General features: G+C 45.9%; 1 protein-coding gene across 5 annotated transcripts in view; it reads right to left on the reverse strand.

Moving 5' to 3' along the window:
- Window positions 1–14,087, reverse strand: part of LOC132541356 (T-lymphocyte surface antigen Ly-9-like) — a 57,431-nt gene extending 43,344 nt beyond the window's left edge. Inside the window, exons 1-6 of one of the 5 annotated variants that reach the window (XM_060201666.1) lie at window positions 13,674–14,074; window positions 7,196–7,588; window positions 5,520–5,816; window positions 3,822–3,965; window positions 3,566–3,648; window positions 2,777–3,308 (exon numbers count right to left, since the gene is read on the reverse strand). In XM_060201666.1, coding sequence (XP_060057649.1) covers window positions 3,216–3,308; window positions 3,566–3,648; window positions 3,822–3,965; window positions 5,520–5,816; window positions 7,196–7,588; window positions 13,674–13,743 — 1,080 coding nt within the window. In that variant the 5' untranslated portion in view covers window positions 13,744–14,074 and the 3' untranslated portion in view covers window positions 2,777–3,215. Of the gene's footprint in view, window positions 1–2,776; window positions 3,309–3,565; window positions 3,702–3,821; window positions 3,966–5,519; window positions 5,817–7,195; window positions 7,589–13,673 lie in introns of those variants that run through there. The other 4 variants (XM_060201672.1, XM_060201671.1, XM_060201668.1 and 1 more) reach the window with 4 other exon arrangements.
- Window positions 14,088–26,988: the final 12,901 nt, after the last annotated feature.

The following is a 26,988-nucleotide window of genomic DNA, read 5'->3' on the forward strand; positions in this document are numbered from 1 at the left end:
TAGATATCTGCCCTCAATATTTTTAAATGACATCAATATTAAACTATGATATTGGCATTGTCTCTAAGTAAGAATTCCATTACCAAATTAAGTGTTGATTTGTCTGGATAAGTGAACTTTGCTTAGGGAGTTTTCAAGGCTGGTCTCCATTTGTTGATTTTAATGACATCAGCCAACTGTTGAATATCATCAGCTGTTGAACAGAACTCTTAGCAGGGAGAAAGACGTTCTGTATTTCTGCTGCCCAATATGAGAGAGAATAGACAAAAGCTTACTACTACTACTATTACTACTACTACTACTACTACTACTACTACTACTACTACTACTACTACTACTACTAGTATTACTACTATGACGATAACAACTACCAGAACACTGCTCAGCTCTGGCTGATGGTGGTGCTGGGGTTTGAACCTGGGACCTTTGGTGCTTCAGGCATGAAATCTGTTGCACTACCTTATCTTTCTGCTCCCACATGTGTACTTTAAATATGACGACTGTGAACGAGAAACTGAATTTTCAGTCTTTTAAGGTGTAATGAAGTTATAATATGTGTATCACTGCTTGGCTTCCTTCTGCTTGTTCTTTATGAAAATGTCACCTTTGCGATGAAACCTGCCACACCATTCAGAGAGCAATAGGCCAGTCTCCACCCAACCCCAGAATTCCTGATCTTCCTTATCTTCCTTTGATTTTTATCATACGTATGTATATATATGTAAATTATATATTTAACATACTGGCATGTTCAGGTTTCAAAAAGACTTCTGCAAATGCACAAGTGCCCCCCAGCCACCTGTGGGGTGATATAGAGATGTCTAAACATCCCTCTAGAGGAGACAGGGTACTGAGAAAGGGCCATAAACTAAGAGGTAGCTGTGGTGGCAGTAAGAAAGTCTAGGCTCACTTAACCTCTCATGGAGGCTGTGCCAGGATCCCAGGACGGCAGCAGCAGCGCTCAGCTGCTTCACGGGCAACAGTCCCCTGGCAGAGACCCACAGGGGGTGCAGGGAGCAGAGCCCTGTGCCCACTGCTGCATGGCAGGGAGGGAGAGAGCCTGGGGTGGGGGTGAGGGTGGTGAACGGGAGGCTGGAGGCACTGCACAGTCTCCCCAGAGTGGCCCTGGCTGGTGATCTGGCTTCTGTATGATTATGTTCAGGCTGATTCTTCCTCTCGGGGCCCAGCCCCACAAGCTCCAACGATGCTCCTCCTTTGCCAGGTTGAGCCTCTCACCTACCTGGGCAGAGAGATGCACCCCTGGATACCACCTCTATCTTCCTCTGTGGCCCCTGTTTCTGGTGTTCCACCTGCACAAAGACCCTTTTGATTGGGGTTCTCTGCTTCTTTAGAACCTCCTCTTGTCTGAGTTCCTTGAAGGTCCTATAACTGGTTCATGAAACCCATGTCCATTCACCCCAACAATGGTGATGTCATTTCTTCCTCAACAGCAGTGTCTGCTCTGCTGGCAAAGCTGTTTCAACGCCCTTTCCTCCCTGGGGGTTCTCTGGTGCCAGACCTACCCACGCAGTCATCCCACAGTCAAGGGCTGTGTTTTGGACAGGGAGACACTCAACAGGAAAACTAGTCTCAGAGAAGGCAGGTGGAACGGGCAGGTTAGACTCAGGATGTCAGAACCAAGTTCTAGAGCCAGAGCTGTCCTGAACTGGAAGAAGTGCTTGGCGACAAAGTGGGGCTCCTGTCAGTGCAGGAGTGTAATCACAGGTCCCATGGCAGGTTGTTCTAAAGCTCAGGTTGGGTAGGATCCACGGCTTACCTCCTTCTACTGGGAGAGACTTAGATTCTAGAAACTCTCTGTGGCTAAATCAGACAGGATTGCTGTGAGCTCCAGGCCCAGCTTCCCCATAAGCATCTAGTGGACAGAGCTCCTTGAGATAGCCCTGTGGGGACAGGGCCAGGTCCAGAGTGCTCGCTGCCTGGTCTGCCTCACCCAGAGCTACAGCTCTGTTCTCACCCAGGACCAGACCTCTGTTCTCAGCTCAGCACTGTCAACAGTCCTGGAAAAAGGTCTTGGGAGCTCCTTGGGAAGATGGGGCTCAGCTCACCTTGGAGATGGATCCAGCAGAGACCAGGGAGTGAGATCCCAATCAGCCCAGAGACTGGCGTCACCTTCATCCTCCCTGGGCTGTCAGTTCTCAGCATCACAAGGCAGTGCTCTGTGTCTGCTGCCTGGTTTTGAAAAATTTTTGCTTGCACAAAAATTGTCTTTTTTAAGGCTTAAAGGAATTCACTTTAATGAGATCAGAGATAATAATTCTTCTGCTTGTAAGAAGAAAATGCTCATAAAAATCTTTCCCTTGACTTTCTGTCTGAGATATTTGAGGCTTCTGCACACATGTAAATCAATGGTCTTTCATAAAGATCTTTTTTTTTGTCACCAGGGTTAACACTGGGGTTCAGTGTTTGCACTATGAACCTATGGCTCTCTGTGGCCATTTTTTTCCCTCCTTATAAAAATTATGACTGAGACAGAGAGAAAGAACATATGATGGGGGGAAGAAGAAAGAAAAAGAAAGACAACTTCAAAACTGTTCCATCATGTATGAAGCTACTTCTCTGTAGGTGAGGTCTGGGGGCTTCAAAACTGAGCCTGTAAGCATGACAACGGAATAAGTTTAAGATATAGGCTAGACAGGGAGCCAGGAAGGAGGGCTCTGGCACAGGTGAATGATATGCATTGATATGCCCCCAACACACACACACACACACACACACACACACACACACACACACACACACACACACCACTCACAGGTGCTAAGGAAGTTGCCATTTACTTCCCTGGGGGTTCCACCCCCCATGTTGCCTCCACTGACCCACAAGGCAGCATCAGAACCTGGGTCCTGACACCCTCTCTGTGGTGTCCACATTGCTGTGAGGCCCCATACTTGGCCGGAGTCTCAGGAGACACAGAGAGACATAGCAAATGCTGGGGTCCCACGTTCAGTCTGATGGGGCATTGAGGAGGCTTCAGGAGTGGAGCGTCAGGGGTCAGGGAAGTGACAGATGGAGTGGCTGGCTCAGAGGTGAGGGTTCTGACGCCTGCATCCTGGGAGATGTCAGGAAACAGCCCCATGTGCCCAGGGAGCTGAGCTCTGAGGGTCAGAAGCAGAGAGCAGGGCATCTGGCCTGACCAGTCTGGGAGAGGCTGATAGCAGAGGCGCCAGCAGGACCCGGTCTTCTGCTTCTTCTCACTAGATTGTCTCTGTGGCCTGGCCTGTGGCTTGGACCTCACTGTAGATGGTGTTCACATCCTGCTCTTCTTCTAGATGCCTCTCACTGTTACCCTGGGGATGCAAGACATGGTTTCTGGAGCAGCTGGGGACAGAGAGGAGCTAGAGGGGCCCACCTGGGCCAACACTGGGGTGTTGCTCTGTATCTGTCTCCTGACACCAGCTCTGCACTGGCTAGCATGTGTGCAGTTACTTACACTTCTCTCCAGCAAGAGTTAAGGAGATGTTGGGTCAGAGATAGCAGTGGCTAGTTTGGAGAAGCCCTGACCCAGCTGGGAGTTCAGTGCCAGTGGGTGTGACTGCTCCCTCACCTGGCTCTTGATCTCCTTCGGGATCAGATCTGCATAGAAGATGCCATCACCAGGTGCCTCCTGGTCCTCCTGCCATCCTGCACCTGAGTCACCACAGAGAGGGGGTAGAGCCTGGGCTGGAAGACTGCACCACTCCCTGTGGGAAGCCCAAGGCCAGGTCCATGTCCCCTCCCTTCCTGCAGGGTCACTCCTGAGCACAGCATGCAGGAGAGAGGGCTCAAGGGATAGTGGGGACTGAGGAGGGGAAGACACCTACCTCTCCCAGTCTCCATCTTCTCCTTCTTTTTCTTCTTCCCTTTCTTCTTCCAGAGAAGCAGTCCAGCCCCTAGGACCAACAGCGCAGCCACAACGATCCCGGGGATCACTCTTGAGAAAACAGCTGTCTCCTGCCCATCAGAACCTGTGAGCCTCACACAGAGTGAGGACAGAGCAAGAGAGAGAGACATGAAGGTCCCACTGCCAAGGGGAGAGAGAGAAAGAGAGTGAGTGAGAGGGAATAGGTAGAGACATCTGAGGCTCAGAGTATGAGGATCCTGGCAGCTTCACTCACTCAGACAGCTCAGTCTCCCCTGGGACCAGGAACAATGAGGTGATAGATCAGCAATTCCTTCCTGAGAGGCTCACACCCAGGAAGAGACTGAGGAAGTATAGCAGTCGCCAGCAGGAGGCACTGTGCATGGAACTCTGTTTCTGCCCTGAGGTCTGTAGGCTTATCCCTGGAGTAGCAGCCAGAGGGGGCCTGAGGAAGAGCACTCAGGGGGATGCAGAGCTCTGGAAGACAGGATGCAGCCCCTTCTAGAAAAATGTGCCACCTCCTCAGTAGGGCCATGTGAACACATGGTATGGTGCCAGGAGAAGAGTTACCCTGAGCAGGCCTGTCTGAGGGATCCAGGAATGGAGGAGAGAAGGGGATGAAGGAAGGGGAGGGGAAGCATGATTCAGGGCAGACATGTCCAGGGCCCTAGGAGCAGGAGCTGCACAGATGAACCCAAAGCAGCTGGTGGGGCATGTGAGGGAGGCCATCTGGAGGTGGGGGCTCTGAAGGGCAGGAGAGGGAAGGGTGGGAGGATCCAGGCAGGTGTGTAGCAGGAGTTGCTTCAGGGTCTGGGGTCCTAATGAGTGTGGGCTGATCTGCAGCAATAGGGCAAGGGGAGGAGATAGCAGGGTTGTGGAGTGACATTGACAGGTAGGCTCCCAGGAGCTCTACAGGATGGCAAGAGGGTGAGGGGAGCCAGACCCTCAGGCTCTAAGGGAACACCGACTGGGAAGGACTCAGGAAGCTGTCCTTGATAAGGACTCAGGTCGCAAGTCACAAGCAGTGGTGCCCTCAGTGTGCAGTGACAGAGGACAGTCCATGTACAGCTCTGCTACTCAGTGAAGGCTGGAGACAGACCCTCACAGAGACTCCTGAGGGACAAGGACACTTGCAGGGCTGCACAGAGGGAGCCCAGAGTCCCCTGATTCCTGGATGAGCAAACACAGCTGCAGAGCCATAAGGGCCTCTTAACTGGGGCCTGTGATAAGGTCATTGAGTCAGGCCTGCCTGAGGGTCCTCCAGGAGGAGGGAGTCAGAAGAGGGCAGGGGGTGGGGTGGGGGGAGTGTAAGGATCAGGGCAACTGCCCACAGCAGCAGGCTCATCCAGGAAATTAGCCAGCAGGTCATAGGAGATCAGGGAGAGAGAGCCTGAGGGAGAGGCAGGAGCCACTCAGTGCAGACCTGAGAGGAGGGAGAATGGACTCAGCCCCCTGCTTCTCCTGACCACTGGCTCTCAGGAAGAGAGGGAGGGGAAGGGTCAGGAATGGGCTGAAATGTGCCAGAGGGGGCTGTGTGCACTGCAGGAGAACCTGGTGAAGGGAGGGAGTGCTAATGACCATAGAGGGAGAAACACCCAGAAACTGCAGACCCAGCTCCTCGGAGCTCCCCAGCACTGTCTTCTGGGTGGTTTTTACTCACCAAGTGAACACACCTGCCCAAGGTCCTTGGTGGCCATTTTCTGGTCCACAGGGTTGCTGACCACACAGGTGACACTGGCATTGGGCTGGCTCTGGGGAAGGCTCACAGGCAGGGTCCAGGAGTGAGGGGCTGGCCCAGATGCCCCTCCTGGGTTCAGCTCCCTGGGGAGGCCCTTGCTCTCCCAGGTGACATTCAGGTCCCCCGTGGTCCCCGTGACCCTGCACAGCAGGGTGACATTGCACCAGTCTGTTGTAATGGATGGGGATACAACCAGGATCTGAGGAGGCATCAATGGCTCTGGGGAGGAGGGACAGAGAAGAACCCCATGAGCAGAGCACCTACAGTGTGTTTCTCCTCTGTCACCTTGCTGGAGCCCTGGCTCCTCCCTCTGAGGATGGTGAGTGCATTTGTCAGATACAATGTCATTTACCAGGTGTTAAGTGTACAACCCTGAAAACAAGTAGAGTCACTAAGTAAGTTCTGTGTTACTCATCAGGCTGGGAAACATAATAAACTCCAGTCTGAGAACTCAGCTGGCCCCACACACCAACCTATCACTCTAAGAACTGGGTCTCTCTAGGAGAGGTGGATCTGAGGAGAAGCAGGTGCCTGGTCCAGCACACCGGGTTTTCCTCTCAGATGAGTCCTCGGCTGCACATCCCAGGATGGAGGACACCTCTGAGAGACCAGAGAGAGAGCCCCAAGCTCTCAAGCAGAGATATCTGGGGAGACACAGTGCTAGTGGGGAGGAGTGACCACTCGGTGTGTGGTGAGGACGTTGTGCTGAGCTTCACCCACATCTGGAGGAGCAGTGACCAACAACGAGCTGGTCTCAAAAGTTACACTAGATTCTAACGCTAAAAAGGCCATTTTCTGCAGAGGCGTCTCTCTGTGTAGAGAGGAGTTTAGGCAAAGGCAGTGCTGGCCAGATGAATGTCTCAAGAGTGCTGCAGTCACAGATTCTCCTGCGATGATGGAGCCTCTCAGAGCTGCATTGATGGGGTCTTTCCAGTGTTTCTGCCCCAGAGGGTGCTGAGTGAGGTGAGGAGAGGGAACTGGCAGGGAGCTTTGGTGTAGGTTTCCAAACCATGCTGATGGCCTCACCCTAGTCTTCAGAACCTGAGGTGCTTTACAGTACATGGTGGGGTGACTAAGGCTTAAGTTAGAATAATTATTCCTAAAATACTGACCTTAAAATAGAGGGGTCTTTGCCAATTTCTGGGTGAATCCAATGTGGTCACTGTGTCCTTTAATGTGGAAAGATGCTGAAGAATTCAGAGAGATATAATGAGAGGACCTGACCCACAGTTGCCAGCTTTGCAGGTGGAGGGGACAGAACAAGAAGGTCACAAAGGAGGCAAATGGATTCTCCCCAGTACCTACCAGACCCTCTGCCAGCACCTTGACTTTGACCTCAGGACACACTTGAATGACTTGTGATATGTGAGAGCTCACTTAGTGGCTTCAACCCACTCAGTTTGCAGTGTTTTGTTATAGAACCTAAAGAAAACTGACTCACACAGGAAGTGAACTTAGATCTATGAAGAAAAAAAAAATCCAAGCTCATGGTGGGGATATCATCTGAAAACAGGAGTGTGTGAAAATCCTGCCAAATGGGGCTCATGTGACACTGCTAGGGAAGTGAAGGAGGGAAGTTAGAGAATGGAGCCACATACCATAGACAGTGAGGAGGAAAACCTGTTCAAATGTAGTTCCACCGGATAGCAGGACTTGAGCCCGGTACTGCCCACTGTCCTCCCGGGTCAGCCTCTCAATCCTCAGGGATGTGATAGTGGGCACATGGACCCTCTGCCTGTACTTGTCCTGGAGGCTGAACCAGGTGGGAGCATCCTCTGCCCCAGGTTGAATTCGCAGCAGGAGGCTGTAGCTTGAATGAGCCCTGAACAACCACGAAATCTCCTTCAGCTGGGCTTCTTGTTCCAGGACTACTTGAAACCACACAGACCCTTCTTGAATCCCCGTCAGAGGAGTGTAAGGAATCCACATTTTAGAATCCTTCAGTCCAGCACCAGGCACTCCAGAATTCTTGGCTCCAGTGCTGCAGGTACCTAGGACATCAGGAACAGGAGGCATGAGTGTTTTCATGGAGAATACGTGAGAGAGCCATAAACCCAGCTTTCTAGCAAACCCATCCTATATTCTCTCTAGACTCACGAAGACAGTCTAGTGCAATGAATTTGAAGGCATTCTGAGTTCAGGTATAGTAGCTGTGACCTAGAACTGGTTAGTTAAACTTGCTCACCTGCTGTTCCTTAACTGCTTCAAAATGGTTTCAGCTAAGTGAGCCCATGGACCCAAAATTCAAGATGGTTTTAGGCTCACACTAAAGTCTAGTGGAAACTATACCTCACATTGTGTGATTTCATTGTCTCAACTCACCTTTTCATTCAGGTAGAGTGGCAGAAAGAGGCAGAGAGAGGGAGGGACACCACAGCAACAGAGCTTTCTCCACTGCCATAGCACCTCCCATCTGTGCCGGGTCATCAACCTGTGTCCTGTGCTCGACAGTGCCGCTGGTCTACCCAGTGACACCCAGGGAGCTATCTCTCTGACTTCTCGAGGGACAGCTACTTCTAAGTGGTTGCAAAGACTGCTCCCTCCTCCAGCTCACACTCTAGTATGGTCCTCTCTGCTGGGTGGCCTGCACCTGCGACTTGCTTCTAAGGACAAAATAGAGCAAAGGTGAGAGGTGTCACCTAGTGACAAAGATTAAAAGAACTGTGGTCTCTCTCTCTGTCTCTCTATCTCTTTCTTCTCCCCCTCTCTCTTGTGTCCTGTGATGAAGCTGTCTGCTATGTAGTTAACTGCTGTGGGAGACATGGCAGGAAAATGACAGCAGCCATGGAGAGACAGTGCTTTTAGTCCATCGTTCATAGATTCACACCCTTCAGCCAGAGCACACACAAGTTTGGAAGTAGAATCATCCAGTGGACCCTGGAGCTGATGGCAGCCACAGAAAAACCTTAATATTAGCCTGAACCAGAGGACTCAGTAGGTGGTGACTCGTGTTCTGACACACAGTAACTTGGGGAGTGTGCATAGCGCTGTTTGTAAGGCACTGAGTTTGGAGCAACAGGTCCCACTACAGCAAGAACTAGTACAATATGAAGGCTGCTACCCTCTATATCCAAACCAGCTGGTAGTCAGGATGGAGAGGCTGTGCTGCTGTAACACATGACACAACCCTTCAGGTGAGAACCAGGAGAGGGCAGTATTCTTTTTGTTTCTTGTCATTGCATGTATGCTAATTTTCTTTTTTATTGGTGACTTAATATTGATTTACAAAACTGTAAGATAGCAGGGGTATAATTCTACACCATTCCCACACCAGAGTTCTGTATCCCTAATCCCTCCATTGGAAACTGCAGTAGTTCTCCCCAAAATCACAGATATGGGCTGATTATATATATATATATATATATATATTGTTGTTGTTCTCTTTTTCCCCTATGGTCCAGCCTTTTTTCCTTTCTAAGTCACATCTACTACTTCTAAGTGTCCTTCCTTTTATCTGTTTATTTTTACCTCTTCTTCTCTCTGTGTGTCTTGATGGAATTGGGAGTTCATAGCCTTTAGTCATCTTCCCTTAACACTTAGCCCTGTAGGAGTATGAACCAAAACTCTTTATGGGGTGCAGATGATGGAAGGTCTGGATTTTGTAATTGCTTCTCTGTTGGACATGGGCATTGACAGGTAGATCCATACTCCAAGCCTGTTTCTATCTTTCCCTAGTGGAGTAGGGCTCTGGAGACGTGGGGTTATGGGACACATTGATGAGGTCATCTGTGAGAGGGCATTTTTCATGGCTCATGTCCACAGGGAGGAGATAAAAAAGTTAGAAGCACTTGCTATACTGGTGAGGATGTTGAGAAAAGTAACTCTGGTACACTGTTGGTACAATTCTGTTCCATTGGTCTGTGTATCTGTTTTTGTTCCAGTACCAGGCTGTTTTGATGATGATGGCCTTATAATATAGTTTGAGATCTGGGAGTGTGATGCCCTAACAGTCAACTGGCATATTAAACCACTCCAGGTTGGCTGCACACAGCCTCTTCCCCTTCCTAAACCAAGCAAAACCAAACAGTTACAAGAAGCAACTATCAAGCACACTCAAAAGGTACATGGAAGAAATGCAGGTAATCTAACCCCAGCAAGACTGAGGCCCTGATTGGTTAGGTATTCTGTTACTCAGATAGAGCTCCAGCCCCCTTCAGAAAGAATAAAAAAGCTTTTGCTTGGGAAGATATTCCCTCTCCTTTGGATAACACCTCATGCTGAGCCAGGAATCTTGATAAGGGAATTAGCTCTACAGGAAGCCTACCAGGAGTGGCTGGTGTGGTGGTTGGTCTTGAGCCAGGGAGAGTGCAGAAAGAAATAGCAAAGCCAAAACCCCCCAGCGGAATCCTGTTTCCTTTGTCCTTTTGGTCTCTGTTTGCCAGCCCATGGGTGGATTATAAGGCTCTTCCTTGGTTCCACTCTGACCCTTCCTTAAAATCCTCCTCCACCACTGGCCCAAAAATCCTACCCTCACCCAAGATTCCCAGGTTGAAAGCAGCTCAATGTTTTGAGTTTTTAAAACTGAGGAAATTTCTTTTTTCTAAGGGAATATTAATTTTTAGAAATGATTTGCTTATTTTACACATACACACAAGAAAAGAGATAGAGATAGACATAGAGATAGGGAGAGGGAGAGGGAGAGGGAGAGGGGTAGGGAGAAGGAGAGGGAGAGAGAGAGAGAGGGAGAGAGAGAGATATGAAGAGAGATCAGAGCACTGCTCAATTCTGCCTTATGGAGATTGAAACTGGGACCTTGGCACCTTGGGACCTCTGGCACACTAATGCTGTGCTCGAAAAACATTTAAGTATTCCCTCTAGCCCAACAAGAAGTAAATGTCTTATTAATGACATCTAGGTGGTATTTGTACTATCTTTGTTATACAGTAGATTCCATCCATTGACTATACTTTTGAGTTGTCTGGTGTGCAAGTACATGTTTTTCCTTTTGTGCTCTACTGGGCTCTGCCTGTAAATTTGCTACTAAAAATTCATTAAAATGTAACAGAGAGGTGTTTGACTACTTAAGAACAATCCTTGGAGGGGACACTGGATGATGGATGGCTCAACCAGTAGATCTCAAATGTCATCAGGTTTGACATCCCAGATTAAAGTCCCTGTATGGGGGAAATTTCACAAATGGTGAAACAGTGCTGTAAGTATATCTCTTCCTGTCTCTCTCTCCCTTTCTCAAAAACAGAAGAAAAAAAATTATAAGAGAAAAAAGAGCCAGTGGTGATAGTGGAGTTGTGCAGGTACTGAGCCGAAGTTATTACCCTGGTGGCAAGACAAACAAGAAATTTATGGGGTTTTCGCACTTACAATCGCAAGACACTACACAGGTGTGAACTGTCCTCATGCTGATGACTCTCCTCACTAGAAAAATCAGATCAGAATCAGACCTTCCAGGTCCCAGGGCTGCCCCTCCTCTCATCTGCGGCTTCTCTCAGGGGTTTCTCCTGGGCCAGGAATGGGCTTTGGGAGTCAGGCACTCTAGCACCTTACCTGGCTGTACTCAGTCAACTACAGCCAGGACATCTTGTTTATCAACCCCTGAGATGAAAGTCAGTGCATTTCTGGGTCCACACAGTTGCTCTGCTCAGCCACTGCCACTCTAATGCCACCCAGAACCCGGAAGTATGTGAGGAGACTGGGAACAGGTGGAGGGAGAGCAGCTGCTGCTACCTGAATGAGCAGAGAATTTCATGCCATCTGACCTATCTGTGTGAGCACAACCGTTTCTTTTGCAGGTCAACTAGTAAATGTAAATGCGAAGGCAAATGCAGAATTATTTGTGAATGTAAATGTATTATGTGTCCATCACAACCTGTAACATGGATATGAAACCAACTCAAGTAAAAAATGTAAGGTGCATCTGCCCCACAGGTAAGTAGTGCGACTGAAAAGTATCCTTCCAGATCTTTATTGGTGTTCCTGGAAATTCTATACACCCATGTAAACATGACATGTCTATTTGCAAATTCATAGAGAGATAACAATTCTATCTTAAATGTCTACCACCTGCTGGCTTTCCACACAGAATCATGACCATGAAAGACTCTGTGACTTCTTTGGAACTCGTTACAGTATCTTGTTTGTTTCCTTGACTTTCTATCTCCCTCTTCACTGTAGTCAAACCAGATGCCCCCACTTCCTGTAAGGAGGGAAGAGGGGGAGAGGAGACTCAGCCCTCTGACCCCAGAAGTTGGACCTGAGCACCTGCAGTGGGGATGAGGGAAGACACTCACACAGAGAGAGAAGACCACAGAACTCTCTGATTTACTGCAGACAGGAATCTTCAAATTCAAAAAGCCAAGGGAGGGTGCAGGAGTAGATAAGAGAGAGTAAAATAAATGCATCTAAACAAAATAAAACCCAATACTCTAAACGAAGGTAGACATTTGCCCTTTTTCCCTCTCTCTTCTCTCCCTTCTATTCTCTTCTCTTTATTAAATAGAAATGAGGAGGAAAAACCTGCATTTTATTACTGACACACAGTCCCAGAGGGGAGCCCTTTCTGATGCCCTGTTCCAGTGGACATCCTGCTGGCAAAAGTCCTCTGACCCCATACATTGCAGGGTTCACTGAAAGGTCCTACAATGGCTGGGATATTATAAGAGAACTGCAGCAATAAATATCTGAAATGGTCTACTGGAAACCAAAATTCTTCTCATTTTCTCCTGAACTCTTGAACCATTTCATCACACACACACACACACACACACCCTGTGACCTTTGTGATAACTTTGCTTCTCTCCCTTTTCTCACACCCACTCTCTCTACTCCTCTCCCTGCTATATGCTCCCCAAGTTCCTCACTCCAGAACCCCATTTTATGGTCTACCTTCTTCCAGGTTTTCTATAAAGTCTTAAACTCGAGCTACTGTTAAATGCAGACATTGCTGTGTCCTTTTAGCATTAGTATTCTGTTGTGTGCAGTGTCTTCCTTTGCTCCTGGAAATCCCCGACCTGAACTCATGGAAAAGGACAAGGCAGCCAGACAAGTGGTGGGTTTACACTAGAGTCTTTATGACTCTGTAACAAGGCACTTGTCAGTCACTCAACCATTCCCAATGGGTGAGCTCCTCCTGTCTCCAGGTTCCCCTAAACCTCTGCTTCAGTCTGGGGTGTTCAGGACCCAAGCAGTGTTTGGCTGGGGAGGGAAGGGCACCCACAGGCATGACATGGGGCATATTCCCAGAGGACTCAAGTAAGGGTAAATATTCTTGACTATTTTTTTTTTAATGAAAAACTAACAGTCCAGTGGCATAAAAATTTTTGAATAATTTTCAGTTAGACCCTAGATGTCCCCTGGCCCTCTCTCAGAAATGATCTACTAGGGAGTCAGGCGGTAGAGCAGCAGGTTAAGTGCAGATGAGGCAAAGTGCAAGGACCTGCATAAGGATCCCGGTTCCAGTCCCCATCTCCCCACCTGCAGGGGAGTGGCTTCAAAAGTGATGAAGCAGGTCTGCAGTTGTCTGTCTTTCTCTCCCACTCTCTGTCTTCCCCTCCTCTCTCCATTTATCTCTGTTCTATCCAACAACAACAACAACAACAATACTTCAACAATAAAACAACAAGGGCAACAAAAGGGAATAAATAAATATTAAAAGAAAAAAAAAAGAACTGATCTGCTTGAAGCTGAGCCAGATCCCAGAGGGAGCAAGAACCACTCTCCATGCCAGGGCAGAAGCCCAGTCCAGGCCAGGTGCTCCCCACCAGCAGGGGGTCAGGACACCCCCTCCCCAGAACACCTCCAGGTGCCCATGTCCTGCTCTGCTCCCAGAACAGGGCTCCAGCCCTTCCACCTGCTCTCCTGGCTTCCCTGCCCCTGCAGCACAGCTCTCAGCTCCTGCTCTGTCTCCTTAGTGCAGCCCAGGCTGCCCCAGCTCAGGGGTCCCAGCCTGGTCACAACCAGAAGGCCATCTCATTCCTTCCAGTCTCCCTGGGTCTAAACCAAAGGCTCTGCACTGGCCTTGTCACAGCAGGAGAGGTGTTTGGTGTTTCAGTTCAGCAAAGATCCAGATATGGAAAGGAGGCTTGCTCTACCTCTGTCCTCCCTCCAAGTTCCAGGACTCACTGAGAAGGAGGCTGAAGGATCCCAGGAACCAGGACACCCAGCAGAGGTGGGGTCTGCTAAGCAGAGCCATGGCAGGCCTCTGCCTGTAGGCCTGGCTGTGGAGGAAACATCTAGAAGGTAGAAGCTGAAGAAGAGGAGCTCTGGGTCTTTCCCCTCCCAGAGGCGGGGTTAGTGCTGGGACAAAGCTCAGAGGTGGAGCCTTCGGAGCCTGTCTCTCCTCCTAGACCAGGGGAGACCTCTTGGGGTCTCCTGGGCATCTAGTCAGGACCTCAACAAGTAACTGCAGCTAAATGTATAAACACCCCAAAACTGACATGCCTGCCACTGTAATGGAGAGGCCCCTCCTGTGTCCCACAGCCCAGTGATCTGCCTGCTCCCCTCTGCTCCAGCCTCATCCCTTCCTGCCTCCCTGCTCCTCAGCTCTGCCAGGAAGCCCCGCCCACCAGCACCAGATTCAGGAGGTAGGCCCCTGTGCTAAGGGCTTCCTTACTTGGTGCCTGTCTTCTGGCTCTACAGTGTTTAAACAGTTAAATTCCTTCCTGATATTTTGCAAATTCTCAACTGTCACTGGCCTTTCTTATGAGCTGTGGGTAGGGCACTGAGCAGCATTCCTGAGGGCAGCACCAGCTCTCCTAGCCCCAGAAAAACCCTGCCCTGGAGCTCTTTCCTGCTGGTCATCACTCCACTCCCAAACATAGAGACCTCAGCTCTGCAGGAGCCTCCCCTGCTGGCTCTCACCTCTCTACCTCTGCAGTCCTGCTTCTGCTCTTCAGCGGGCAGGGGCCTTGACCACAGAGCCCCTGGCTCAGCCTCCAGCCTCAGTCTCCCCTCCTGATGAGGTCAGCTCTGCCCCCTGCCCCGCTTCCCTCTGCCATGGACACCCATAGCCTCTGAAAGCACTTACTCCCTCAACTGGGGGTGGTGTGTGGAAGGGCACCATCTTCAACTCTAGGGGAGGCTCCTCCATTTCCTTCCCATTGAGCTGCCCAGACATGACACCCCAAGGCAGGAGTGCACCCAGAACCTCACGCTCAGGCGTTTAGGGTTGCATGTTATACCCAGGATGGATTTGAAACTTCCACCAGAGAGTCCAAGAACCCACAGACATTTATTTACACAGCAAAGCAAGGAGCAGGTCTTGTCTCAGCAACAGACTCAAACCTTGAGTGATGCTCCCAAGTCCAGTCTAAGCTCCCCAAACTGCTATGCTGCTACCCAGCCCAGAGAGTAGTCCATGCTGGCATGCTACTAGTAATGAGGAATGACCCCAGAGTCATCCATGAGTCCTTGATTTGCTTGGAGGTAAAATCTGGGTGGTTCATTCACTGGTCACCTTTGGGATTGGGGGGGGGGGCTCTCTTCTGTGCCTATTCTAGTATCCCTACTCCTCTCCAGAGCTCACCCTGTGAACTATTTCTGATGAAGTCCTTTGGCTGAGGGTGAGGAGAGGGGCCTGGCAGAGGGAGGCAGCAGTGAGGCTGCAGCCTGGGAGTCAAGACAAGCCCTCACCCTCTATAATCAGGACAGTTGGGGGTTTTCAGGAATCTCATAGCTGAACTCTATTTTCTCTTTTCTTAGTTTTTTATATTTTACTGATTTAACCATGGTTTACAAGATTATAAAGCCACAGGTACATAGTTCCACACAGAAGCCACTACCAAAGTTCTGTGTCCCTCCCTCCACCCCCTCAACCACCAGTTCACACAAAGTCTGAGAGACCATTCAGTTACTTAAATAATTTTTTTAAGTTTGTTTGCCTTTATTCTTTACATTCCACATCTTGTAGTTATATTTTTCCTCTTTATCTATTTCATTAAACAGAATCACCCCCAGCTCCACCTCTTTTTTCCTAGAGGATAGAGTATGGCATGGAAATTAGACCCAAAACTCTAAACTTCTACACACTGAGGGGGCTGGGTGGTAGAGTAGCAGGTTAAGTGCACGTGGCATGAAGCACCAGAACTAGTGGAAGGATCCTGGTTTGAGCCACCAGCTTCCCACCTGTGTGTGGGGGGGTCTCTTCACAGGCAGTGAAGTGTTCTGCAGGTGTCTATCTTTCTTTTCTCCTCTCTGTATTCCACTCCTCTCTCTATTTCTCTCTGTCCTATCCAATAGGAGCAATAACAACATTAAGAGTAACAATGACAGCAAAAAATGGAAAAAATGGCCTCCAGCAGAGGATTTGTAGTGCAGCCACTGAGCCCCAGTGATAACCCTGGAGGCAATAAAAAATAAATAAATAAACATACAAATAAATAAAAAATAAGCCTCTACACATTGAAGGAAAAATCTGAAGGGACAGACTGACAATCCAATAATTAGGAGAAGATATTTGCACACCACAGACCTGACCAGGGCTCCCTATAATACATATGCACAACAAATAGCATTCAGTGATTTAACACCTGTGGGAAAATTCCAAGCTCGCCAGATAAAGAAAGTACTACAATGTCAGGAAAAGGGCAAGAGGCTGACTCACTTAATGGTGGCCCTTTTGGTCGCTATCAGGCCATTCCACTACCTGGGGCTAAAGTCAGGAAATCCTTGTATGGGCCTAGACCTGTAACAGATCACGATCTTCACCATCATTGGTCACTTCCACCAGGAACATCATTATAAGCCCTCTTTTGTGCCTCTTCAGGACCTTGCCCTCACCATAAAGCAGCAATGGCAGGGACTACCTCACTATCTGAAGGAAGACTGAGTCAGTCTACTCTGCCACTGGAGGAGGACTGGTCCTGAAATGAGTGTAATTTCAGGACTGTGACCATTGACTGTGAGCTCAGACTGATAGGGACTCAGAGATTATATAGGCGTCTGTGCTAAATATGAATTTATATGGCCCATGGGTCAGATTGATGGGGTAAACAGTTAATTGTATTTATATATTTTTGTCAATCCTTCCCAGACATAGTTGTCTTCTGTTATCATTTTTTTTTTTTGTTTGTTTATTGTTACCAGAGCACTTCTCATCTCTGGCTTACACTAGTGTGGGCGATTGAACCTGGGACTTTGGATCCTCAGGCATGCAAGTCTCTTTGCAGAACTTTTATGCTATCTACCCTCTTGTTTGTTGGGTTGTGTCGTGGGGGAGAGAGAAGAGACAAGGAACTTGTGGCGGAGTTGGAACACAAATCTTTATTGATACGGACGCCCCAGAATTGGGTGTGAGCACAGCGGTTCAGGCCACGTGGAGCTAGCAAAATGGCTGTCTCTCACTATGCCCACCAGCCCTTCTCCAGGTCAGGTCGCAGAAGAGAAAAGAGCAAAAAGAGTGAAAGCGGAAATAAGAGAGGCGTTTATGGGAGAATTCCGGAAGTGGCAAGTCGGGACAGCATTGGCTAGGAAAGGGGGTGGAGAGAGGCAAAAGGCATGTTGGGAAGGTGGAAGTGTCCTTAGAACCTGTGACAATGGTTTTAACTGAATTATCAATACCCTGTGGGGATAACGTGTTGGGGATCTGTAAATAATACTTACATGGAAATATAGTGGTTTGTGGGCCCTGCCAATGTTTGACCACATCTGCACAATTTCCCAACACTTGTTATCATTTTTAACAGCTGAGTAGTATTCTATTGTGTGTATATACACAACTTACTCAGCCACTTATCTGTTGGAAGTAACCCAGGTGTACAACAACAGGAGTTGAAGTGGTATCTCATTGTTGTCTTTTTTTAAATTAAATTATTATTATTTTTTTACCAGAATACTGCTCAGCTCAGGCTTATGGTGGTGTGGGGGATTGAACCTGGGACTTGGACCTCAGGCATGAACAACTCTTTGCATAATCACTATGCTATCTACCCCTGCCCTCACTGTTATCTTTTCCATAGAATTCTAGTTCATATTCCCAGAGGGCAAGAAATGTTAAGGGAAGATGACTAGAGGGCTATGAAACCCACTTCTATCAAGACCTGGAGAGAGAAGAGAAATATGTCAAAGACATTTGGATGTAGTAATAAGTGAAGGTGTGACAAAATGGAAGAGAAGGCAGGACCATAGAAAAACTGGAATATATATATATATATATCTGTGACCTTGGGAGAACCAATGCAGTTTCCATTAAGAGAATAGGGACAGAGAACTCTGGTGATGGGAATGGTGTGAAATTATACCCTGTTATATTGTAATTTTGTAAATAATGAAATTAAAAAAGGAAAGAAATTGTATCCCTGAGTTAACAACTGTACTGTAAACCATTAATACTTTAATAAAATGATAAAAAATTATGAGTAAATCATACAAATCAACAACAACAAAATAAGCAAGTAAAAGATGTGAATAGACAGTTTTAATTAATTAATTAATTAATTAATTTAAAAAAGAGACATTAACAAAACCATAGGACAAGAGGGGTACAACTCCACACAGCTCCCACCACCAGATCTCCTTATCCCATCTCCTCCCCTGATAGCTTTCATATTCTTTATTCCTCTGGGAGTATGGACCCAAGGTCATTGTGGGATGCAGAAGGTGGAAGGTCTGGCTTCTGTAATTGTCTGCCTGCTGAACATGGGCACTGAACTGGTCGATCCATACTCCCAACATGCTTCTCTCTTTCCCTGTTAGTGTGGGGCTATGAGGAAGTGGAGCTCCAGGACACACTGGTGAGGTCGTCTGTCCAGGGAAGTCTGGTTGGCATCATGCTGGAATCTGGAACCTGGTGGCTGAAGTCTCTGGACACAGTCTGAAGTGAAGCATGCTGAGTGGGTACTCCTGGCATTGATTAGGCTGAGATCAGTGGATGCAATGGCTGGTGCGCCGCTATGTTCCATGGCTGGGGAGCCAGAGACGACTCGAACTGCCCCTGTGGCTACAGACAGACTATGACCCACATAGTCAATGACTGCCACCTCTCCAGATTCAAAGGAGGTCTCGAAACTTTACATCAGGCTTAACCTGACACTGTTGACTGGCTACGGAAGAAGGGCAAACGCTAGAAGAAGAAGTGGATGCAATAGGTTTTGGTATGAATTAAGAGAAGCATGCAGGAAAGTGTGCCCCACCCTATGGGTCCATCCAGGACTGGGGGGAATATAGGCTCTGTAGTGGAAATGTGAGGTTCCTGTTGTCTTAGGGTTCAAGAAGACAATAGGTAGTTATTATAATCACATTTTTGGTAATTAGGTTAACTCTGAAAAATCCCTTTGTTAGGATTTGCTGTATAATACCCAACATCACCATAATTTATGTCCTTTGACATTATTTGTATATAGTTGTGCTACTGGTTGCTTCTGTTCTCCCTGGTCTAGGCTTTTGAGACAGTCCACATATCAAAGACTCAGCCTATGTATTAAAAAGACTTAGTCTATGCTTTAAAAAGTTTGAGACATACAATCAATTTTCCCTCATATTAATTAGAGATTTATATGACTACAAATTAATAGGAGTGTACATAAACACCATTAACACCACCAAAAGACTGCGTCCCACCCCATCCCTCCATATCCCCCCCACCCCCCACTGCCCTGGGATGCCAAATATCCACCCTCAATCTCACCCTAGGGTTTTTCCTTTGGTGCCCTACTAGTCAAATCTTGCTTTTAGTTTCCCTTTCTGTTCTTCTTTCTCAACTTCTGTTAACGAGTAGGATCATACCATACTCAACTTTATCTTTCCAACTTAGCTCACTTAACGTAATTCCTTCTACCTCTGTCCAAGATGGGCCAGAGAAGGTGGGTTCATTGTTCATAATAGCTGCATAGTATTCCATTGTGTATATATACCACATCTTTCTCAGCCACTCATCTGTTGTTGGGCATCTGGGTTGCTTCCAGGTTTTAGCTATTATGAATTGTGCTGCTATGAACATAGGTGTATAAATATCTTTTTGGTTGGGTGTTATGGAGTCCTTGGGGTATATCCCAAGAAGAGGAATTACTGGATCATATGGAAGGTCCATGTCTACCTTTGTGAGAGTTCTCCAGACTGCTCTCCACAGTGGTTGGACCTGTTTACCTTCCCACCAGCAGTTCAGCAGGGTTCCTCTGTCCCCACAGCCTCTCCAGCATGTTGCTGCTGTCATTTTTGATGTATGCCATTCTCACAGGGGTGAGATGGTATCTCAATGTTGTCTGTATTTGAATTTCTCTGATAATCAGTGACCTAGAGCAATTTTTATGTGTTTCCTAGCCTTTTGGAACTCTTCTGTTGTGAATGTTGTATTCATATCCTCTGCCCATTTTTAGATGGGGTTATTTGATTTTTTGTTGCTGTTTGCTGAGTTCTTTGTATATTTTGGTGATTAGTCTCTTGTCTGATGTATAGCATGTGAAGATCTTCTCCCATTCTGTGAGGGGTCTCCTTGGTTGTGTGATAGTTTCTTTGGCTGGGCAGAAGCCTTTCAATTTTAGGTAGTCCCATTGATTGATTTCTGCTTTAGTCTTCCTTGCAATTGGGTTTGTATCATCAAGGATGTCCTTGAGGTTTAGATGGGAAAATGTTCCACCAATGTTTTCCTCTAACTATTTGATAGTTTCTGGTCTAACATCCAGGGCCTTGATCCATTTGGAGTTAATTTTTGTTTCCAGTGAGATAAGGTGGTTCAGTTTCATTCTTCTGCATGTTTCAACCCAGTTTTCCCAGCACCATTTATTGAAGAGAGCCTCCTTCCTCCATTTAATACTTTGTGCCCCCTTATCAAACATTAGATGCCCATAGGTGTGGGGTTTTAGTTCTGGGCCTTCAGTTCTGTTCCACTGGTCTGTGTGCTGATTTTTCTTCCAGTTCCAGGCCGTTTTGATGATGATGGCCTTATAATAAAGTTTGAGATCTGGGAGTGTGATGCTTCCACTTCTGTTTCTTTTCCACAGGATTTTTTTGGAAATTCTAGGTGTTTTCTGGTTCCAGATAAATGATTGTAGTTTATGTTCTATTCTCTTAAAGAAGCTTGGTGGAACTTTGATGGGTACTGTGTTAAATTTGTATGTGGCTCTGGGGAGAATATTCATTTTGATGACATTAATTCTTCCAATCCGTGAGCATGGGATGTCTTTCCATTTCTTGGTATCATTTTGTATTCCCTTCAATAATGACTCATAGTTTTCAGTATATAAGTCTTTCACTTCTTTGGTTAGCATTATTCCTAGGTATTTTATTGATTTTGTTGCAACAGTGAATGGGAGTGATTTCTGGGTATCTTCTTCAGATTTAGTGTTTGCATACAGAAATGCCACTGATTTTTGTACATCGATTTTATAGCCTGACACCATGCTATATTGCCTGATCACTCCCAGTAGTTTTCTGCTGGATTCTTTAGGTTTTTCTATGTACACTATCATATCTACAAATAGTGAGAGCTTTATTTCTTCCATTCCAATATGTATTCTTTTGATTTGTTTCTCTTGCCTGATTGCTATGGCAAAAACGTCCAATACTATGTTGAAGAGTAATGATGATAGTAAACAGCCCTATCTAGTCCCCGATCTGAGGGGGAATGCTTTCAGCTTCTGTCCATTGAGTATGATGTTGGCTGTAGGTTTGCTATATATGGACTCCACTATCTTGATGAATTTCCCATCTATTCCCATTTTTTGCAGTGTTTTGTGCATGAATGAGTGTTGTATTTTGTCAAAGGCTTTCTCTGCATCTATTGAGGTAGTCATATGGTTTTGGTTTTGCTTTTATTGATGTGGTGAATGACATTGATTGACTTACTTATATTGAACCAGCCTTGCATTCCTGGAATAAATCCCACTTTGTTGTGATAAACAGTCTTTTTGATATACTGCTGTATCTGGTTGGCCAGGATCTTGTTTAATATTTTGGCATCTATGTTCATCAGAATTATTGGTCTGTAGTTTTCCTTTTTTGATGTGCTTTTGTTATCAGGGTGATGTTGGCTTCATAGAAGGTGGAACAGAGTGTTCCTGTTTCTTCGATCTTGTGGAAAAGCTTTAGAAGTAGAGGTATTAACTGTTTTCTGATGGTTTAGTAGAATTCATTTGTGAAACCATCTGGTCCAGGACTTTTGTTGGGTTGATTCTTAGTAACAATTTCGATTTCTTTGTCTTTGATTGGTGCATTTAGGTTTTGTAGTTCTTCTTGGTTCAGTTTTGGAAGGGCATATGTTTCTAGGAATTCTTCCATTTCTTTCAGATTCTCTAGCTTGGTGGCATATAGTTCTTCATAGAAGTTTCACATGATTTTCTGGATTTCTGTGGCGTCAGTTGTGATATCTTCTTATCGTTACAATTCTATTAATTTGAGATTTCTCCCCCTTTTTTAAGTGAGTCTGGTTAGGGGTTTCTCAATCTTTTTTAATTTTTCAAAGAACCAACATTTGGCTTCATTGATCTTTTATATCATTCTCTTATTTTCTGTGTTGTTTATTTCTGCTCCAATTTTAATGATTTCTGTCACTCTGGTTGCTTTAGGGCTTCTTTGTTCCTTTTTCTCTAAGTCCTTAAGGTATGCAGTAAGATTTTTTATTTTATCTTTTTCTTGTTCTTTAATATATGATTGTATGACTATGAGTTTCCCTCTCAGTACTGCTTTAGCTGTTTCCCAAATATTTTGATATCTTGTGTCCTTATTTTCATTGTTTCTGGGCACATTTGAATTTTACCCTTGAGTGTCTCTCTGACCAGTGGTTCTTAAGCAGTATATTGTTGAGTTTCCGAACTCTGTGACTTTTAGCAATTTTTTGTTTGTTGTTGAATGTTACCTTTACTCCACTGTGGTCTGAGAAGATACTTGGGATGATTTCAATGCTCCTGAATTTGTTAATACTGTCTTTGTGGCCTAACATATGGTCTATGCTTGAGGATGTGCTGTGTGGATTTGAAAAGAATGTGTATTCCAGTTTTCTGTTGTGAAGGACTCTGAAAATGTCCAGGAGGTCTAATCTGTCCATCTCTTCTTTGATTCTCTTGTTTCTTTTTTGATTCTCTGCTTTGTTGATCTGAGAGTGGGGTGTTGAAGTCTCCCACTATTACTATATTACTATTAATTAATTTTTGTAGTTCTTTCTGTAGGTGCTTGATGTATTTAGATGGTCCCTTACTGGGTACATAGATATTAATATTTGTCAAATCTCTTTTTTGATTGATCCTCCCACTTTGTGCCTTTTAATGGGTGATTTTAATCCGTTGACATTTATTGATATTATGGATTAATTGTATTGTAGTGCCATTATTCAACAATTCTCTATTTGCTCTGATATATGGCAAGTATTATAGTGATGTTCTTGTTTATAAGAGGTCTTTTAGTACCTCTTTCAGGGCAGGCTTGGTGATGGTTGCCTTCTTTAACTGTTTTCTGTCTGAAAAGATTTTGTTGCCTCCATCTAGTTTGAATGGAAGTCTAGCAGGATATATCATCCTTGGTTGAAACCCTTTTTCATTCAGAGCTCAATAGATATCTTGCCATTCTCTTTTAGAATTTGAGTGGAGAAGTCTGTTGATAATCTTATGGGTTTTCCCCGTATGTGATATTTTGTTTTTCTCTTGCAGCCTTTAACATCCTTTCTTTATCCTAGCTTCTTTTCATTGTAACTATGATGTGTCTTGGTATCTTCTGGTCTGGGTTGATTTTGTTTGGGATTCTCTAGGCCTCTTGAATCTTAATGTCCTCTCTGTTGTTTAGATCTGGGTAGTTTTCTTCCATTATTTCCTCTTGAATATTTACTTCCCCTTCCTCTCTTTCTTTCTCTGGTAGGCCAATTCTATGAATGTTACTTCTTTTGAGATCATCCGATGTGTCTCTGTTGTTGTTTTCAGTCTAGTGCAATGAATTTGTAGGCATTCTGAGTTCAGGTATAGTCACTGTGACCTAGAACTGGTTAGTTAAACTTGCTCACCTGCTGTTCCTTACCTGCTTCAAATCAGCTAAGTGATCCAAAATTCAAGATGGTTTTAGGCTCACAATAAGGTCTAGTGGAAACTGGACTTCACAATGTGTGATTTAAGTGTCACAAGTCACTTTTTCATTCAGGTAGAGTGGCAGAGAAAGGGAGAGACACCACCACAACAGAGCTTTCTCCACAGGTGTAGCATCTCCTATGTGGTGCCAGGTCATGAACCTGGGTCCTGTGCTTGACAGTGCCAAAACCTGGAAGCAATCCAGGTATTCAACAACAGATGAGTGTCTGAGCAAGTTGTGGTATATATCCATAGTGGAATACTACTCAGCTTTTGAAAATGGTAACTTCACCATTTTTAGCCAATCTTGGATGGAGCCTGAAATATTTGTGTTACGTGAAATTAATCAGAAACATAAGGATGAATATAGGATGATCTCACTTTCAGGCAGAAGTTGAAACACAAGATCAGAAGAGAAAACACAAGTAGAACCTGAACTGGAATTGGTGTATTCACCAAAGTAAAAGACTCTGGGGTGGGTGGGAGGAGAATACAGGTCCAAAAAGGATGACAGAGGTGGGGGTGTATTGTTATATAGAAGAGTGGGAAGTGTTATGCATGTACAAACTATTGTATTTACTTTCGAAGGTAAAACATTAATTCCCCAATTAAGAAGTTAAAAAAACCCAACAGACTCTGTGATCAGGTATGCAAGGTCCAAACTTCCTTTATTACAGCTGTGAAGTAAGAATAGTACAGAAATGATACTAAGATGCAGAAAACCTTGAGGGAAAGGTTTCCCCAAGGCCCTAAAGTGAAGGAAGGTCTTACCATATGGGAATCTCTTTAACTAAATTCTACCTTCATCACACCTGGGACCAGCTTTCCATTGTCCTGGTGAGATCAGTAGATGTGGTTACCTTATTAAAATTTCTTTTCCTGATGTGCAAAGTATTGCCTTTGTGCTTTCTAAGACCAGCCTCACTCTCATTTCCTGTGTTACTTTCAACTTCGTACTCACTGGCAAGGGAGATTGTGTGCAGGAGTGGTGCAGGAAATTGTGTTCCAAATACTCATGGGGTGCTTTTGTTTTCCAGGGACACCTGTGTGACTGTCCCCATAGTGTCACCAACAGATTTCTCCTTTTCTTTTTTTTTTTTTTGAAAATTTGTTTATAAAATAAAAAATATTGACAAGACCATGGGATAAGAGGGATACAATTCCCACCACCAAAATTCCATATCCCACCTCCTCCCTTGAAAGCTTTCCTATTCTTTATCCCTCTAGGAACATGGAACCAGGATCATTATGAGGTGCCGAAGGTGGAAGGTCTGGCTTCTGTAATTGCTTCTCCACTGAACATGGGCATTGGCAGGTCAACCCATACTCTCGGTCTGTTTCTATCTTTCCCTAGTGGGGCAGGGCTCTGGAGAGGTGGGGTTCCAGAACATATTGGTGAGGTCATTTGCCCAGGGAAGTCAGGTTGTCATCATGCTAGCATCTGGAACCTTATTGCTTAAAGAACATTAAGCTATAAAGCCAAAAAAGAAAAGTTTAATAATCAGGAACTAATCTTCTCCACCACTGATCAGAATGGACAGGCAGGAAAGACCCAGTGGCAGAGAGGAGTTGGAGAACAAAGAGCTCTGGTACACTGTAGGCGAGAATGCAAACTGGTGCAGCCTCTGTGGAAAAAAGGTATGGAGACAACTTAGGACCCGGCACCAGTACTCCTAGGCATCTGTCCACAAGACATGAAAATGCTGATCTCATTTTCAGCGTCTCAGTCACTGGTGCTCATGGTGACATTCCTGATGGAAGTGGCCAGTCATGATGCAGAGAGGGACCTGGTAGAGGTCTAGGCCCATGGCATCTATGGGGCAATCCTAGACTATCCATCCTCAAATAAGGAAGATGGCCAAGTTTCCTGTGTACATCACTTTGGCCCTGTGTGCCTGGGAATCGAAGGAAGACACAGGTGGACTCATACCTGCACCTGTGTCAGGGGAACAGGGAGGGAGGAGAAGAAAATAAAGGGAGGAGAGTCCAGAAGAACAGGAGGTCTGAGCAGGACCAGAAAGATGAGGCCACTGGAGCCACAAAAACTGCAGGAAAGTTTCTGGACCTCCAGGCGAGCTGTGTTGACTGAATTTTGAGGGCAGGGTGCCTGTGTTAAGAGCTGGGCCATGTGCAGGTCACCTGTCTACTGCTCTGTGCTGAGACCTCACTGGTGCTATTGCAAGTAGCCTGCAAAGAACTGAGTCAGTAGTACAGGATGCAAATATCACATGCAGCCAATGAAACAACACTCTGGTTTCCAAAGGGATGAAGCAATTCCCAGGCCCACATTTTAAGGAAGTAATAAAGTTCACACAGACTGTTGGCATTAGCCCCGCCATGGTCATGTGGCTGGAAATGGGGACCTGTAGCTTCTGAGAAAAGTCTCAGGGTGACTTATTAGGGAGAGGGGCTTCTGATTCCCTTGTGTAGAAGGTGGCTCAGCCCTGGGAGATGGGTGAGGCATTCACTTATAGAAAGTGTGTGTCTGAGGGAGTTTGGCTGTAGCGCAGTGGGTTAAGTGCACATGGTGCAAAGTGCAAAGACTGGCGTAAGGATCCCAGTTTGAGCCCCCAGCTCCCCACCTGCAGGGGAGTCGTTTCACAGGTGGTGAAGCAGGTCTGCAGGTGTCTATTTTTCTCTCTCCCTCTCTGTCTTCCCCTCCTCTCTCCATTTATCTCTGTCCTATCCAAAATTGATGACATCAACAACAACAATAACTACAACAATAAAAAAAAAACAAGGGCAACAAAAGGGAATAAATAAATAAAAGAAAAAGAAAGTGTGTGTGTGTTTCTAAGCAGATCTTGGACTGGAGTTGGTGTATTGCACCAAATAAAAGACTCTGGAGTGGGTGGGGGGGAGGGTTCAGGTCCTGGAACATGATGGCAGGGGACCTAGTGGCAGTTGTATTATTATGTGGAAAACTGGGAAATGTTATGCATGTACAAACTATTGTATTTAATGTTGACTATAAAACATTAATTCCACAATAAAACATAAATAAAAAAATGAAAAAAAGATTCTGGGGTTGAGTGGGGTGGAGGAGCGAGGGTTTAGGTCCTGGAACATGATGGCAGAGGAGGTCCTAGTGGGGGTTGAACTGTTTTGTGGAAAACTAGGAAATGTTACACATGTACAGACCATTGCATTTTCCTCTTAACTGTAAACCATTAGTCCCCCCAATAAAGAAATAAAAAAAGAAAGTGTGTGTTTTGGAGGGGAGGCAGCAGTGCACTCAGTTGATTATTGCCATGTGCAATAATCTAGGTTCCCCCTACTTCCCTCCTGAAGGGGGAAGCTTCAGGAGAGGTGAAGCAAGCACTGCAGATGTCTCTCTACTTCTCTGTCTTTCTATTTTCCCTTTTCCTTTTCAATTTCTCTCTGCCTTATCAAATAAAGGGGGAAAAAGGACATAAGGAGTGATGAATTTCTTGTGTATGTACCGCAAATCCAGA

This window comes from Erinaceus europaeus, chromosome 11 (assembly GCF_950295315.1).
Source record: "Erinaceus europaeus chromosome 11, mEriEur2.1, whole genome shotgun sequence".
NCBI classification, from domain to species: domain Eukaryota; kingdom Metazoa; phylum Chordata; class Mammalia; order Eulipotyphla; family Erinaceidae; genus Erinaceus; species Erinaceus europaeus.